Source organism: Pseudophryne corroboree, chromosome 10 (genome assembly GCF_028390025.1).
Source record: "Pseudophryne corroboree isolate aPseCor3 chromosome 10, aPseCor3.hap2, whole genome shotgun sequence".
Taxonomy (NCBI): domain Eukaryota; kingdom Metazoa; phylum Chordata; class Amphibia; order Anura; family Myobatrachidae; genus Pseudophryne; species Pseudophryne corroboree.
This window is the reverse complement of record NC_086453.1, coordinates 312823775-312842214: the sequence shown is the minus strand read 5'-3', so window position 1 is coordinate 312842214 and position 18440 is coordinate 312823775. Positions and strand designations below refer to the sequence as shown.

Sequence of the window (18440 nt, the reverse complement as noted above, 5' to 3'; positions counted from 1 at the left end):
TCTGTTTGGTCAGGTATAAGAGAAGAGGGTCACAACTAAGGCAACAGTACGTGTCTATTTCATAGACTGAGTTTTGTAAATATATTGCATGAGTTCCACCATAAAGAGTCACCAAATATGACCTGTTGGGGAATGGGTGGGGGGTCTTGAAGAGAGAACTGATAAGCTACAGTTGATTCACCAGAATTTTTTTTAATAAAAAAAAATTAAAGGCACAAATTTCAAGGTCAAATTAAATACTTTAATTCAGTATAATGTACTTTGTTTTTTATTTTCTTCTTCATTTTTTACTTATGGAGCGATTTGTTTACAGAAAAGGTTTCAAGACTTTGTACTAAGATCAGGATGATTACTTAGGTCCAATGATCCAGATGTAAGGAGTTAAAGTGACAAAGCAAATGGGAGGAGAGAGACGGTAGAATGCCAGGAGGCAGAGTATTAATAACTCACTCATCTTTATCTCTTCTCTTGTTTCCCTCCTGTGGAGCTTGGAGCAGAACTCTCTGAGACATATCATGGCGTGGTGGCTAGATTGGTGGGTGACATTCTCTGTGACACTATGTGTCTTGCACACATCAGGTTTTGCTGCGGACTTACCTCCACCATGTGATAGGTAAGTATTCAGCTCATTATACTATTCCATAGAGATTTGTTTATTAGATGTTCAGTAACTTAATACATATATGTATTTGAATATTGGTAAAATATTAGGATTACGGACTTGATGGCCAACATTAACAAATTACTGTTCAACACATTGGGGGGAATTCAATTAGTCGTTGTAAATTACTGCGGCTAATTGATCCCCGGGGCTTATTCCATTAGCTCCAATAGCCAGCAGTATTGCAGATTAATTTTCACCTGCCTGGACCCAGGAGAAGAAAGATCTGCAATAACGGACTTGTTTTCCCGTTTGCGATCGAGAAAACAAATAAATGCGGGAACTTATCAAGAGGTAATTGAAATACCCTAGTAAAAAATCATGGTAAAATGAGAATTTACTTTATTTTTTTACCACAAAAACGGATTGCAGGTAATTGTATTCCCTCCATTGGCTAATAACAATTCTATGGGGAGATTTATTAAATCTTGAAGAGAGCTAAAGTAGAGAGACATAGGGGGTCTATGTATTAAGTCTTGGAGAGAGATAAAGTGGATGGAGATAAAGTACCAGCCAATCAGCTCCCAACTGTCACATTACAGGCTGTGTTTGAAAAATGACAGTTAGGAGCTGATTGTTTCATACTTTATCTCCGTCTTTTTTTATCTCTCTCCAAGGCTTCGTACATAGACCTCATAAAGTACCAATCAATCAGCTCCAAATTGGCATGTTATAGGCTGCATTTGTAATGTGGCAGGAACCGATTGGTTGGTACTTTAACTCTCTCCGTTTTATCACTCTCTCTCTCTACAAGCTTCGATTAATCTTCCCCTATATGGGTTATCAAATGTGAGCAGTCTAATGACAGACCACTTAAACTTTTTTTCCGACTGAAAACTGCAGCTAAGATCTGTTTAATGTCGTATAGGTACAACTCAAAACAAGTTTCCAAACACTACTTCTACTAGAACAAATGCCATTTGTGGTCGGAAACAATGGTTATGAGACTGGAACAAGCCATGTTCCTCACATTCCAGCTTGGCTACGTTGCCAGACAAGAATAAATCCTTACAAGCAGCAAATCTAGCACTCGCTATAATGTACATAACAGTAAATCAGAAAATACACAATGACCAGATTAGGCACTTATCAAGCAACAGACTAATTCCATAGATTAAAATGACAGTGTATAAACAGATTAATGAATCTTTGGCACAGCTCAAATGTTTTTATGAAATAATCGAATACAGCAATAATATTCAATGAACGCTGGAATCCAGTTGTTCATGGAGCAAACTCACTATGGACAGGGCATGTGCGAGCTGCTGGAGACACTGGGAGGGATCCAATTGGAATCCTTTCAGTGCACAATGCCAAAAGAAGACCATAGGCTACTATTATAGATGGCATTGCCTATAGGGTCCAAGCTCCGGAGAGTTTAGCTTTCTAGAGCTTGGTGCCTATGGGGAATGCAGTCAGGCTTCCGAAAACTGAATTTATGGAGGCTTGTCTGCATTTTTGCCAATGATGCATCCTGCCCTATGTGTCTTTATTTCTAAATATTTTGTGTTACTATTAAGTCCACACTTCTGTGCCCTGACCAATTTTGTGTCATTCAAAGTGCTTTGGAAACTAGGTGTCCTGCCATATCAATCTGGAATCAGTGCGGACCTACGCGATGATTTCTAGATTTGTTTTTATTTTATTATTTTAAATTGAACCACTGAATGTAACTTATAAATACGTTTTTGAAAAGACCCCATGGCAAATGGTTAAACTCTACAATATACCTACCGATATTGTTATTTTTATTTTAATAAACACTTTTTTTATTATTATTATTATTATTATTATTATTATTAATAATTATTATTCGGTAGAAATCACCTTTGGATAAGTGGTTTGGACAGAATTATGTGTAAAAAGAATTGAGTTTGTTAATGTATGTAAACAATATATGCTAGTTGTACCATTGTACCAAATATGTTGACTTTAAAACCTAATCATATTAACAGGAGTCCTGCTTTAGGATTATATCTTATTACCATCATTTTATTATCTATATATTTACCCAAGATGCAGGACAGTCTAGACCAGTGATGAGGACCCTTTGCCACTCCAGCTGTTGTTGAACTACACATCCCAGCATGCTCTGCTACAGTTTTAGCATGACCAGATAGCAAAACTGTAGGAGGATATGCAGGGATGTGTAGTTCAACAACAGCTGGAGTGCCAAAGCTTCCCCATAACTGGTATTTCCCTAATTATTTGCTGGTATTTCATCTTATATTAACAAACCAGTGATGCTGTTCAGCATTTCACTGTGTGTCACTTCCTACTTTAATATGAAAGTTATTTATACCTGTACATAAAGCCCGTGAAACACAAGACTAGTTTTGCCCTTACTGTGTGCCTCTTCCAACTGTCATCACTGCCTTAATTTCCAAATCATTGGGAGGCAACTTTAAATCTCCTCTCTTGGCATGGGGAGAGTTTGACTAAGTATTATGTGCGGGATTCAAAATCTGGTTCATCCACCATGTGTACACACACACCCTAAATTAAGGCATGGGTGTGATTGCACGAGTCTACTATAACATTGCATACAATAGTAAGTTTCATGTGATGACAGTGGAACACCTTATATTAGATTTGTCTACTTATAAATACGTTTTTGAAAAGACCCCATGGCAAATGGTTAAACTCTACAATATACCTACCGATATTGTTATTTTTATTTTAATAAACACTTTTTTTATTATTATTATTATTATTATTATTATTATTATTATTATTATTATTAATAATAATTATTATTCGGTAGAAATCACCTTTGGATTAGTGGTTTGGACGGAATTATGTGTAAAAAGAATTGAGTTTGTTAATGTATGTAAACAATATATGCTAGTTGTACCATTGTACCAAATATGTTGACTTTAAAACCTAATCATATTAACAGGAGTCCTGCTTTAGGATTATATCTTATTACCATCATTTTATTATCTACATATTTATCCAAGATGCAGGACAGTCTAGACCAGTGATGAGGACCCTTTGGCACTCCAGCTGTTGTTGAACTACACATCCCAGCATGCTCTGCTACAGTTTTAGCATGACCAGATAGCAAAACTGTAGGAGGATATGCAGGGATGTGTAGTTCAACAACAGCTGGAGTGCCAAAGCTTCCCCATAACTGGTATTTCCCTAATTATTTGCTGGTATTTCATCTTATATTAACAAACCAGTGATGCTGTTCAGCATTTCACTGTGTGTCACTTCCTACTTTAATATGAAAGTTATTTATACCTGTACATAAAGCCCGTGAAACACAAGACTAGTTTTGCCCTTACTGTGTGCCTCTTCCAACTGTCATCACTGCCTTAATTTCCAAATCATTGGGAGGCAACTTTAAATCTCCTCTCTTGGCATGGGGAGAGTTTGACTAAGTATTATGAGCGGGATTCAAAATCTGGTTCATCCACCATGTGTACACACACACCCTAAATTAAGGCATGGGTGTGATTGCACGAGTCTACTATAACATTACATACAATAGTAAGTTTCATGTGATGACAGTGGAACACCTTATATTAGATTTGTCTGCATTATACCTCATTGGTTCTCTTGTTATGGGCACAGTTATATTTAAATAAAAACACCCATCTAACATGAAGTTTGTTAAGGCCGTAAAGTCACTTTATTCTGTCCTTTGGGTCCTAAAAGTAATAAAACACATATATAAATATATATCCACTGTAACGTCCAATCCAGCTACCCCACAGTATGACTTTTACATGTATAAGTATTCTTATACCACTTTCAGAAAGAACACCCGGCACTTACCCAGCATTTCAGGGCTAGGGCAGTACGGATGGTGTAATGGTTAGCATTACTGCCTCACAGCCCTGAGGTCATGGGTTCGACTCCCACCATGGCTCTGTGTGGAGTTTGTATATTCTCCCCGTACTTGCGTGGGTTTCCTCCGGGTACTCTGGTTTCCTCCCACAATCCAAAAATATACTGGTAGGTTAATTGGATCCCAACAAAATTAACCCTAGAGTGAATGTGTGTGCGTGTACATGTGGTAGGGAATAGATTGTAAGCTCCAATGGGGCAGGGACTGAAGTGAATGGCCAAGTATTCTCTGTAAAGTGCTGCGGAATATGTGTGCGCTATATAAATAACTGGTAATAAATATAAATAATAGATAAATAAATAATACATTTCAGTGCCGGATTTTGTTGCTAGGCTGTGTCTGACACCCCCTTTCACACAGACAAGCAAATTACCGGGTCGAGAATTTCGACCCGGTAATTTGCAGATCAACATGGGTATTTTGTCTGTGTGAAAGGGTCAATCCGGGTCGAAATTCCCGGGTCTCCAACCCTGGTAAATTCCAGGGTCGAAGTCCCGGGAATTTCAGCTCGGGTTGACCCTTAGGGTGTGTACACACGGTGAGATCCCTGCTATGTTCGATTTTGACTATGCGATTTCCCTTGAACTTCCCCAGAGCCCAGTTAGCACAGATAGGACAGATTTTGACTATCTGTGTTTGAGATTTTGTCTATGTACGATTTTGACTAAGTGCCAATTTTGACTATACTTTGTACTAGATAGTACACTAGATAGTCAAGATTGACTTGCCTGCACAGTCTATCTAGCCTTACGATACCGACCCCACGGGAGCGCGCATAGGGATCGAATCTGTATCGCAAGCTGCCTAGCACCATGAGATATGCACTAACTTTTCATAAGATTTTTACTATATAGTCAAAATCTTACAGATTTATCTCACCGTGTGTACACACCCTTACACACAGAAAAAGGACCCGCGTTTTTCATGAAAATACCGGGTAGAACTGCTTCACTCAGTAATTTCAGTTTCTGTGTGAAAGGGGTATAAGATAAAGATTTTTAGGGTAGGTATTAGCTTGCTGTAAAGCCATTTGACTTGATAACAAGCATCATAAAGTTCTTTATGGTATATTTACTAAGCACTGGATGGAGATAAAGTGACTGGAGTTAAAGTCCCAACCAACCACCTCCTAACTGTCATTTTTCAAACACAGCCTGTGACATGGCAGTTAGGAGCTGATTGGCTGGTACTCTGGGCGAGATTTACTAAGCAGTGATAAAAGTGGAGAAGTGAGCCAGTGGAGAAGTTGCCCATGGCAACCAATCAGCACTGACGTAACATTTATAATTTGCTTACTATAAAAGTATACAGAGCAGCTGATTGGTTGCCATGGGCACTTCTCCACTGGCTCACTTCTACACTTTTATCACTGCTTAGTACATGTCCCCCCTTTTTTTTATTTCTATCCACTTTATCACTATCCAAGGCTTAGTAAATAGACCCCTTTGACTACTAAGATGGTTCCGGGGGGAGAATGTATCAAGCATTCTAAAGAAGAGAAGTGAAGGAGATGCCCAAGGCAACCAATCAGAGTCTAGCTAACGTTTTATGGAATGAACTAGATAAATTACATTTAGATTCTAATTGGTTGCTACGAGCAGCATCTCCATCTGTCCTCTTAAGGTTTGATAAATTAGGTTTGATACGTCTTCAACCGAATGAGTTTTGATATAAATCACCTGACTTGCCTTTGATATAAATCACTACCTTTGCATTTGTGTCTGCTCATTGTACTTTCCCATATCTCTAATATATTGATTCCTTTTCCTTCCTTCCAACTACACCTGCTCACCCTCTCCAACGTTATGTATTCCATCACCCACAATCTCAGCAAGATCTATTGCTCAGGAAACATCCTTCATCATGTCCAGTTGGCCAAGATTTTTGATGACGATAAACATTTTGTTGACATGGCTCTCAAGGATACACCAGGTCGGTTCCACTTTTTTGGATTCTAGTTTATACTAATATTAATGTTGTAGAAATTGTTCACTGTACATGGAATTTGTATAGTATGTTAAAATAAATTTTTTGTGATTGGCACACAGGAATATAAGCTCAATTGTATCATAGAGCATATACCGATACACAATGGCTATTGTTATTAAGTCAATACACTTAGGGGGTGATTCAGACCTGATCGGTGGGCTGCTAATTTTGCTATCCTGCGATCAGATAGTCGCCGCCCAGGGAGGAGTGTAAATTCACCCGTGCAAGCTTGTGATCACATGTGGCCAGCCGCAAATCCGTTCGCAGCTTACTCAGTGCGTGCGGTCTGTGCGCAGCCCAGGACTTACTCCTACAGTGCGATGAGAACGGGCTGATCGAGGCCGAAGCTGACGTCACACACCCGCCCTGAAAACGCTTGGGTACGTCTGCGTTTTTCCGGACACTCCCAGTAAAGGTCAATTACCACCCACAAATGGCCTCTTCCTGTCAATCAACTTGCGAACGCTCGTGTGATCAGAATTTTCGCACCATCTTGTCGCTGAACGCGCTGTGCGAAAACGTACAGCAGTGATCAGGGCTGAATTACCCCCTTAATGCATACACTTTCATATTCACACGGTCATGACTCACTGGGCAGGTGTGAAAGGGTTAATTAACACAAAAGCACCTGGTCTGTATAGAAATGACTAAATCTAGTCAAACGTCACACTCACTTTTAAGCACAATGGGGGTAATTCAGTCCTGATCGCCAGGGTGTGGTTTTTTTTGCATCCCTGCGATCAGATAGTTGCCGCCTACAGGGGGAATTCACTGTGCAGGTGCGCGATCGCATGTGCTGCACAAACAAAAGTTTGCGGTGATCGGGGCCTGGATCGTCCTGCGTTTGTCCGGATACTCCTCTAAAACGGTCACTTGCCACCCACAAATGGCCTCTTCCTGTCAATCACCTTGCGTTCTCCAGTGCGAACGCTTTGTTTGCACCATCCAGTCGCTGCCCAGCGCTCCCCATTGCTGTGCACCGACGCGCCTGCACATTGCGGTGCATACGCATGTGCAGTTCAGACCCGATCGCCCCCTGGGCGAAAACGCACAGCAGCGATCAGGGCTGAATTAGGCCCAAAGTCCTGAGCCTACATTCTTAGAAAACCTTCATTTACTCCCTGATTTATCCCAAATGCAATCACAGCCTAGAGTAATCAGAAAACCAAGCATATTTGGAAAATGAGTTATTTAAGAAAATAAAGACAGATTATTATTTATTATTATTATTATTTATTATTATTATTATTATTATTATTATTAATAAAGAAAAACAGTTATTGCAAATTGGCATACAGAATATGAATGCAGAAATAAAATACTTCAGTCATGCACTCTTTCACATAATTTGCCACTTGTTGAAATACTCAGAGACATTTGTCCGTAGCAGACTGACCCCCAAAAACTTCTAATCTAGGTTTCAAACCTTATTCTTTCTTGCCCACTCTACTAAACTTTTTTTTTTCAATCTTATTAATACCCATTTCACACTTACTTCAAAATCAAGGATATATGCAGTGCACGTGAATGCGCTTCATCCCGGGATTTTGGTAAGTGTGAAAGTAAACTATGAAGTCCCAGGTCCCCGACCCTGCACACAACCAGGGTCGGACTGAGACCCGTAAATCTGCTGGTTTGCTAGATCCAGCAATTTCCCGGGTCCTAAGTGTGACAGGGGTATTAGGGTCATATTGTTGTAGTTTATTCTTAAAGGTATACCATATCTCCCTTCTGGAACATAGCAGAGATATGGCATTACTGTACAAAACATGGTATAACATTCACTCATGTACATCGGAAACATTACCTATAGATAGTAAATGATCTTTTGACCCAAATAATTTAGCCAATCTCTTAGGGTAATTGGAAATGTAAACTGGACTATAAAAAGGTTGATTGCTCACCTGTGAATCTTCTGGGCATCTCTCTGTAAGTAATCAAGATAAAATCACAGAATACAAGTCCCTGAAATGTGTGTGTGTGCGTCTACAGTAACACCTGCACATAGTAATCTGGAAAACGGTGGGGCTCTTCCCAGCCCCATGCTATACTCTGGGGGCCAATGCATCTAGCAACAATGGGGCATACTACGCCTTTCAAGGGGTTTAGTATGAAATTCCTACAATCAAAATCCCGACGGTCAAAATACAGACAACAATTTTCCAACAGTCAAAATCCCGACAATTTCAAAATACCGACATTTAAAATACAGACATGGTCAAAATACAGGCATTTAAAATGTCGACAGGTCAAAAAGTCAACACAAGTTTTTCGGGTTTTTCTCTAACGTCCTAAGTGGATGCTGGGGACTCCGTAAGGACCATGGGGAATAGCGGCTCCGCAGGAGACTGGGCACATCTAAAGAAAGCTTTAGGACTATCTGGTGTGCACTGGCTCCTCCCCCTATGACCCTCCTCCAAGCCTCAGTAAGATCTCTGTGCCCGAACGAGAAGGGTGCACACTAGGGGCTCTCCTGAGCTTCTTAGTGAAAGTTTTAGATTAGGTTTTTTATTTTCAGTGAGACCTGCTGGCAACAGGCTCACTGCATCGAGGGACTAAGGGGAGAAGAAGCGAACTCACCTGCGTGCAGAGTGGATTGGGCTTCTTAGGCTACTGGACATTAGCTCCAGAGGGACGATCACAGGCCCAGCTTGGATGGGTCCCAGAGCCGCGCCGCCGGCCCCCTTACAGAGCCAGAAGGCAGAAGAGGTCCGGAAAATCAGTGGCAGAAGACGTCCTGTCTTCAACAAGGTAGCGCACAGCACTGCAGCTGTGCGCCATTGCTCTCAGCACACTTCACACTTCGGTCACTGAGGGTGCAGGGCGCTGGGGGGGGGCGCCCTGAGACGCAATAAAAACACCTTGGATGGCAAAAAAATGCATCACATATAGCTCCTGGGCTATATGGATGCATTTAACCCCTGCCAGAATCCATAAAAAAGCAGGAGAAAAGTCCGCAAAAAAGGGGCGGGGCCTATCTCCTCAGCACACTGGCGCCATTTTCCCTCACAGCTCCGTTGGAGGGAAGCTCCCTGTCTCTCCCCTGCAGTCACTACACTACAGAAAGGGTTAAAAAAAGAGAGGGGGGCACTAATTAGGCGCAGTATTAACTATACAGCAGCTATAAGGGGAAAAACACTTATATAAGGTTATCCCTGTATATATATATAGCGCTCTGGTGTGTGCTGGCAAACTCTCCCTCTGTCTCCCCAAAGGGCTAGTGGGGTCCTGTCCTCTATCAGAGCATTCCCTGTGTGTGTGCTGTATGTCGGTACTTTTGTGTCGACATGTATGAGGAGAAAAATGATGTGGAGACGGAGCAGATTGCCTGTAACAGTGATGTCACCCCCTAGGGGGTCGACACCTGAGTGGATGAACTGTTGGAAGGAATTACGTGACAGTGTCAGCTCTGTATAAAAGACAGTGGTTGACATGAGACAGCCGGCTACTCAGCTTGTGCCTGTCCAGACGTCTCATAGGCCGTCAGGGGCTCTAAAGCACCCGTTACCTCAGATGGCAGATATAGACGCCGACACGGATACTGACTCCAGTGTCGACGGTGAAGAGACGAATGTGACTTCCAGTAGGGCCACACGTTACATGATTGAGGCAATGAAAAATGTTTTACACATTTCTGATAATACGAGTACCACCAAAAAAGGGGTATTATGTTTGGTGAGGAAAAACTACCTGTAGTTTTCCTGAATCTGAGAAATTAAATGAGGTGTGTGATGATGCATGGGTTTCCCCCGATAACAACGGATAATTTCTAAAATGTTATTGGCATTATATCCTTTCCCGCCAGAGGTTAGGGTGCGTTGGGAAACACCCCCTAGGGGGGATAAAGCGCTCACACGCTTGTAAGGGCTCTACCTTCGTCTGAGATGGCCGCCCTTAAGGATCCTGCTGATAGAAACCAGGAGGGTATCCTAAAAGGTATTTACACACATACTGGTGTTATACTGCGACCAGCAATCGCCTCAGCCTGGATGTGCAGTGCTGGGTTGGCGTGGTCGGATTCCCTGACTGAAAATATTGATACCCTAGATAGGGACAGTATATTTTTGCCTATAGAGCATTTAAAAGATGCATTTTTATATATGCGTGATGCACAGCGGAATATTTGCCGACTGGCATCAAGTCTAAGCGCGTTGTCCATTTCTACCAGTAGAGGGTTATGGACACGTCAGTGGTCAGGTGATGCGTATTCCAAACGGCATTTGGAAGTATTGCTTTATTAAGGGAGGAGTTATTTGGGGTCGGTCTTTCAGACCTGGTGGCCACGGCAACAGCTGGGAATTCCACGTTTGTACCCCAGGTCGCCTCTCAACATGAGAAGACGCCATATTATCAGGCGCAGTCTTTTCGTGGACAAGCGGGCAAAAGGTTCCTCATTTCTGCCCCGTGACAGAGGGAGAGGAAAAAGGCTGCAGAAATCAGCCAGTTCCCAGGAACAGAAACCCTCTCCCGCCTCTGCCAAGCCCTCAGTATACGCTGGGGCTTTACAAGCAGAATCAGGCACGGTGGGGGGCCCGTCTCAATGAATTTCAGCGCGCAGTGGGCTCACTCGCAAGTAGACCCCTGGATCCTTCAGGTGATATCTCAGGGGTACAAATTAGAATTCGAGACGTCTCCCCCTCGCCGTTTCCTAAAGTCGGCTTTACCGATGTCTCCTTCTGACAGGGAGACAGTTTTGGAAGCCATTCACAAGCTGTATTCCCAGCAGGTGATAATCAAGATACCCCTCCTGCAACAAGGAACGGGGTATTATTCCACACTGTTGTGGTACCGAAGCCGGACGGCTCGGTGAGACCGATTCTAAATCTAAAATCTTTGAACACTTACGTACAGAGGTTCAAATTCAAGATTGAGTCACTCAGAGCAGTGATTGCGAACCTGGAAGAAGGGGACTACATGATGTCTCGGGACATCAAGGATGCTTACCTTCATGTCAAAATTTACCCTTCTCACCAAGGGTACCTCAGGTTTATGGTACAGAACTGTCAATATCAGTTCAGACGCTGCCGTATGGATGGTACACGGCACCCCGGGTCTTTACCAAGGTAATGGCCGAAATGATGATATTCCTTCGAAGGAAGTGAATTTTAGTTATCCCTTCCTTGGACAATTCCCTGATAAGGGTAAGATCCAGGGAACAGTTGGAGGTCGGTGTAGCACTATCTCAGGTAGTGTTGCGGCAGCACGATTGGATTCTCAATATTCCAAAATCGCACCTGGTTCCGACGACGTGTCTTCTGTTCCTAGGGATGATCCTGGACACAGTCCAGAAAAAGGTGTTTCTCCCGGAGGAGAAAGCCAGGGAGTTATCCGAGCTAGTCAGGAACCTCCTAAAACCGAGCCAAGTCTCAGTGCATCAATGCACAAGGGTTCTGGGTAAAATGGTGGCTTCCTACGAAGCAATCCCATTCGGCAGATTCCACGCAAGAACTTTCCAGTGGGACCTGCTGGACAAATGGTCCGGATCGCATCTTCAGATGCATCAGCGGATACATGGCCGGATTAACAATGGGGCGGATGGAGCTGCAGCTCCAAGCCCCCCCATTGAAAATAGGCCAAGAGAGTTCCTTGCAGTGCAGGTAGAAGCCAGTGCTGACAAGAAAATTTTTTTTTCCTGTCGGCACATACAGCAGTGCACTGGCCTCCGGCTGCTCATTCACCCCCACCCCAAACTGGGTAACCTGTGTCCTGACCTCTTCGTGTTGCAAGGGGGCGGGGCTTCAGACGGACACGGGGGCGGAGCCTCGGAAATAGCTCCGAGACAGCAGCCTCCTGTCAAGACCCTTCCCCTCTTTTATGAGGCATGTTATTGTATAAGCTGCAGCAGGAATGGTATGCTGCAGCAAAAGCATTTATGGTTTGATGGACAAGGGGGCGGGGCTTCGGACGGGCACGAGGGCGGAGCCTTGGAGCTATCCGAGGCTCCGGCCCCATGCCCATCCAAAGCCCCGCCCCCTCGTCCATCAAACCATAAATGCTTTTGCAACAGCATACCATTCCTGCTGCAGCTTATACAATAACATGCCTCATGAAAGAGGGGAAGGGTCTTGACAGGAGGCTGGTGTCTTTCAGGAAAACTGGGTCCCTGGATGTCAACTGAGGGGGCATGCAAAACCATGTGAGTAGCAGCCCACACCAGGCCCTGAGGTCTCCTATGTAAGTGGTGTCTATGTCAGTAAGTTTTGAGGGGTGTGTGTGTGTCACTAAGTAAGTAGTGTCTGTCAGTAAGTAGTGTCAGTGTCAGTAGGTTTTGCGTTGTGTGTGTCAGTAAGTAGTGTCAGTAAGTTTTGTATTGTGTCTGTGTCAGTAAGTTTTGCATTGTGTGTGATTGTGTGTGTGTGTCAATAAGTAGTGTCTGTCAGTAAGTGGTGTTTGTGTACGTTTTGTGTTGTTCCGTGTGTGTCAGTATGTTTTGCGTTGTGTGTGTGTGTCAGCCAGTCCTGCAAGTGTGGCGGTACGCTCCGGTACGGCGTACCATTAAGAATGTGTCCGCCAGTACGGCATACCTCCGCCACACTGTAAAACACCACCACCAAGCTCCTAGACCTTGCTCGGAGGCGCCGCCAGCACCTTCTTCCTTTTCCAGGAAAAGGACTGCTGGGAGCATGAAGGTGATGTCATCACCCTCCCGCACCTGGCAGACTGGTAGAGAAAAAGTGACGGTGGGGTGCCTGGCTAGCGGTGTGTGGGTGTTATTCAGTATACCAGTTGTTGGGATCCCGGCGCACATTATACTGGCGCCAGAATCCCGACAACCGGCATACCAACACCTTTTCTCCCTCTTGGGGGTCCACGACTCCCCTGGAGGAAGGATAGCGTGGCGCTTACGTGCGCCACCGTGCCCACAGCGTGGTGAGCGCAGCGAGCCCTAAATGGGTTCATTTGCGCTCGCCCTGTTGTCGGGAAGACGGCGGTCGGGATCCCGGCGCCGGTATGCTGGCCGCCGGGGACCTGGCCGCCGGCAACTCATACTACACCCCGGCGAGTAACTCTAATGGTCAGGACCCCTCCCAACAAGTACAATGAGGCGGCAATCCCGAGTTTTGCTGGTGCAGTAAGATTTATTGATCCAAAATCTTACTTAATAAATCTTACTGCACCAGCAAGACTCGGGAGTGCAGCCTCATTGTACTCTATCCACAGCTTGAAAAACCGAAGGAGGGCACTGGAGCAAATATTCACATCATAACAGGATGAGTGCTGGGTACACATCTTATATATAATATTTTTTATTCTGTAACCAGTGACACATCCTGCTGTCCTTGTCTCTGGAGTCCGCAGGGACAGGGGGTGTCTGTGCCATGGATTCACATAATATATAACCACTCCACCTAGTGTCACATGGTTACATCCCTTAATGACATGTGACCATGCCCACGGCGCGCAGGCACAGTACCACTGAGAAAAAAATTCTGTGTGCACCACTGGTGTCAGTAAGAAGTGTCTGTCAGTAAGTAGTGTTTGTGTCAGTACATTTTGCATGGTGTCTGTGTCAGTAAGTTTTGTGTTGTGTTTGTGTGTCAGTAAGTAGTATTTTTGTCAGTATGTTTTGCATTGTGTGTGTGTCTATCAGTAAGTGGTGTCTATGTCAGTTAATTTTGTGATGTGTGTGTCTGTCAGTAGGTTTTGCTCTGTGTGTGTCAGTAAGTAGTGTCTGTCAGTAAGTGGTGGGTGTCTGTGTCAGTAATGCCCCTTTCACACCGCAAAAATAACCTGGTATAGACCGGGTATATTGCCGAGGCGACACGTTTCGATGTGCGTTTTGAAAGGGGTCATGGGCGAATTCCGGGTTGTCTGACCTGGTAATTCAACCCGGGAATAAAGCAACCCAGGACCCGTTCACTGCATAGGGAGTGGCGGCGCGGAGATGATCTCATCTCCCAGCACTGTCTCCGCACCCGCCCCTGATGCCGACTCCATCTCCGCCCACGGATGGCAACCTGAACCGGCAAATTGCCGGGTCGGGTTGGCGGTGTGTAGGGTCAAATGCCGGGTCCCACCCAGGAATGGACCCATTTCCAATTCCCAGGTGGGACCCAGCATTGTGATGTGAGAGCGGTATAAGTATTGTGTTGTGTGTGTGTGTGTCAGTAAGTAATGTCTGTGTCAGTAAGTTTATCTGTGTTGTGCATGTGTGTCAGTCAGTAATATCTATCAACAAGTGGTGTCTGTGTCGGTAAGTTTTGCGTGTGTGTGTGTGTTAGTAAGTAGTGTCTGTCAGTAACTGATGATTGTGTCAGTAAGCTTTGTGTTGTGTGTGTGTGTGTGTGTGTGTGTGTGTGTGTGTGTGTGTGTGTGTGTGTGTGTGTGTCAGTAAGTAGTGTCTGTCAGTAAGTGGTGACTGTGTCACTCACATGGCATAGGCCACACACCCTATTTAGACCACACCCACACCACACTGATCACATCACTAGTCACACCACCGCAGCGCTTCACACCTCCTGCCGAGGCACACAGTAGGCCCTTCCTAAATTTCAGCTCCAGGCCCATATGGACCTTCATCTGGCACTGAGCGGATAACCCTGTCACCAAGGACAAGGGTGTCCCTCCTGTGGTGGTTGCAGAGTGCTCATCTTCTAGAGGGCCGCAGATTAGGCATTCAGGACTGGGTCCTGGTGACCACGGATGCCAGCCTGCGAGGCTGGGGAGCAGTCACACAGGGAAGGAATATCCAGGGCTTATGGTCAAGCCTGGAGACATCACTTCACATAAATATCCTGAAGCTAAGGGACATTTACAATGCTCTAAGCTTAGCAAGACCTCTGCTTCAAGGTCAGCCGGTGTTGATCCAGTCGGACAACATCACGGCAGTCACCCACGTAAACAGACAGGGTGGCACAAGAAGCAGGAGGGCAATGGCAGAAGCTGCAAGGATTCTTCGCTGGGCGGAAAATCATGTGATAGCACTGTCAGCAGTATTCATTCCGGGAGTGGACAACTGGGAAGCAGACTTCCTCAGCACGACCTCCACCCGGGAGAGTGGGGACTTCACCCAGAAGTCTTCCACATGATTAAAAACTCGACAGGTATTGCGCCAGGTCCAGGGACCCTCAGGCAATAAGCTGTAGACGCTCTGGTAACACCGTGGGTGTACCAGTCAGGGTATGTGTTCCCTCCTCTGCCTCTCATACCCAAGGTACTGAGATTGATAAGATGGAGAGGAGTAAACACTATATTCGTGGTTCCGGATTGGCCAAGAAGGACTTGGTAACCGGAACTTCAAGAGATGCTCACGGAGGATCCGTGGCCTCTACCTCTAAGAAGGGACCTGCTCCAGCAAGGACCCTGTCTGTTCCAAGACTTACCGCGGCTGCATTTGACGGCATGGCGGTTGAACGCCGGATCCTGAAGGAAAAAAGGCATTCCGGATGAAGTCATCCCTATCCTGATCAAAGCCAGGAAGGATGTAACCGCAAAAACATTATCACCGAAATTGGCGAAAATATGTTGCGTGGTGCGAGGCCAGTAAGGCCCGACGGAGGAAATTCAACTGGGTCGATTCCTACATTTCCTGCAAACAGGAGTGTCTATGGGCCTGAAATTGGGGTCCATTAAGGTTCAAATTTCGGCCCTGTCAATTTTCTTCCAAAAAGAACTAGCTTCAGTCCCTGAAGTTCAGACGTTTGTAAAAGGGGTACTGCATATACAGCCTCCTTTTGTGCCTCCAGTGGCACTTTGGGATCTCAATGTAGTTTTGGGTTCCAAAAGTCACATTGGTTTGAACCACTTAAATCTGTGGAGTTAAAATATCTCACATGGAAAGTGGTCATGCTGTTGGCCCTGGCCTGAGCCAGGCGCGTGTCAGAATTGGCGGCTTTATCCTGAAAAAGCCCTTATCTGATTTTCCATTCGGACAGGGCGGAATTGAGGACTCGTCCTCAGTTTCTCCCCAAGGTGGTTTCAGCGTCTCACCTGAACCAACCTATTGGTGGTGCCTGCGGCTACTAGGGACTTGGAGGCCTCCAAGTTGCTAGACGTTGTCAGTGCCCTGAAAATATATGTTTCCAGGACGGCTGGAGTCAGGAAATCTGACTCGCTGTTTATCCTGTGTGCACCCAACAAGCTGGGTGCTCCTGCTTCTAAGCAGACTATTGCTCGTTGGATTTGTAGTACAATTCAGCTTGCACATTCTGTGGCAGGGCTGCCACAGCCAAAAATCTGTAAATGCCCACTCCACAAGGAAGGTGGGCTCATCTTGGGCGGCTGCCCGAGGGGTCTCGGCTTTACAACTTTGCCGAGCAGCTACTTGGTCAGGAGCAAATATGTTTGTAAAATTCTACAAAATTGATATCCTGGCTGAGGAGGACCTGGAGTTCTCTCATTTGGTGCTGCAGAGTCATCCGCACTCTCCCGCCCGTTTGGGAGCTTTGGTATAATCCCCATGGTCCTTACGGAGTCCCCAGCATCCACTTAGGACGTTAGAGAAAATAAGAATTTACTTACCGATAATTCTATTTCTCATAGTCCGTAGTGGATGCTGGGCGCCCATCCCAAGTGCGGATTGTCTGCAATACTTGTACATAGTTATTGTTACAAAAATCGGGTTATTATTGTTGTGAGCCATCCTTTCAGAGGCTCCGCTGTTATCATGCTGTTAACTGGGTTCAGATCACAGGTTATACGGTGTGATTGGTGTGGCTGGTATGAGTCTTACCCGGGATTCAAAATCCTTCCTTATTGTGTACGCTCGTCCGGGCACAGTATCCTAACTGAGGCTTGGAGGAGGGTCATAGGGGGAGGAGCCAGTGCACACCAGATAGTCCTAAAGCTTTCTTTAGATGTGCCCAGTCTCCTGCGGAGCCGCTATTCCCCATGGTCCTTACGGAGTCCCCAGCATCCACTACGGACTATGAGAAATAGAATTATCGGTAAGTAAATTCTTATTTTTTGTATCTATGTCAACATAGGTCGACATGGACACCGTATAAGTGTACTGCGTCCCCTCGCATGACACGCTGCGCTCGCCATGCTTTGGCACGTTGCCTCGCTGTGCTCGGCACACTATTATTTCCCCCCTCCAGGTCCACTGGGATGGTAAAGTATCAACAAGTCGGATTCAATTAAAAAATCAAGATAAACTCGTGTCGACTTTTTGACCTGTCTACATTTTCAAGGTCAGTAATTTGACCTTGTCTGTATTTTAAATGTCGGTATTTTGACCATGTCGGGATTTTGACCGTTGGTCAAAGGTTGACGGTATTTTGATTGTAGGTAAATTGACCGCATCCCTCTCAAGTGCTCCCAGTCTGATACGAAAGGGAACACATTGGTCGTTTTACTTTGTAGTGTGCAAGGAGGTGAGTGGGTTTTTTATGGAAAATTTTCTTTCGTTTGTTCTTGTATTATCACTGCAAGTTGTCTGTTTAGGTTAGTTATTTGACAGTTTCATGTAGATTTTTGCAGGGAAAAAGATTACAATTTTAAAGTGGCAATCAATAGACGTGGGGGTATTTGTATTTACATTACATTTTATGTGGAATCTATTACTTTCGCATTATTAATAAAACTGTCAAGACACTATTCTCTTGTGTATTATTATATTGTAGAAGAATGAAGAAAAGTGTTGCCTAATGCGCTAACTGAATTAAAAGAGTTAGATTTGGGTGGGTTGTATTGTTTCTGTGCTGAGTAAATACTGGCTGCTCTATTTTTACGCTGCAATTTAGATTTCAGTTTGAACACACCCCACCCAAATCTAACTCTCTGCACATGTTACATTTGCTCCACCTGCACTGCACATGGTTTTGCCCATTGGGGGAAAATCTTGTTTGTAATCAACCTTATTTATTTATTTATTAACAGTTTCTTTGATAGCGCAGCAAATTCCGTTGCGCTTTACAATTGGACACAATGATAAAACAAAGCTGGGTAATAAACAGTCATAGCGGTAGGAAGGCCCTGCTCGCAAGCTTACAA

General features: G+C 44.6%; 1 protein-coding gene across 1 annotated transcript in view; it reads left to right on the top strand.

Annotated features, from left to right (window-relative positions):
- The first annotated feature begins 482 nt into the window (after positions 1 to 482).
- The window catches only part of TREH (trehalase), a 36404-nt gene continuing 18446 nt past the window's right edge, over positions 483 to 18440 (top strand). Inside the window, exons 1-2 of the mRNA XM_063943484.1 lie at positions 483 to 613; positions 6349 to 6449. Coding sequence (XP_063799554.1) covers positions 516 to 613; positions 6349 to 6449 — 199 coding nt within the window. The 5' untranslated portion in view covers positions 483 to 515. The remainder of the gene's footprint in view (positions 614 to 6348; positions 6450 to 18440) is intronic.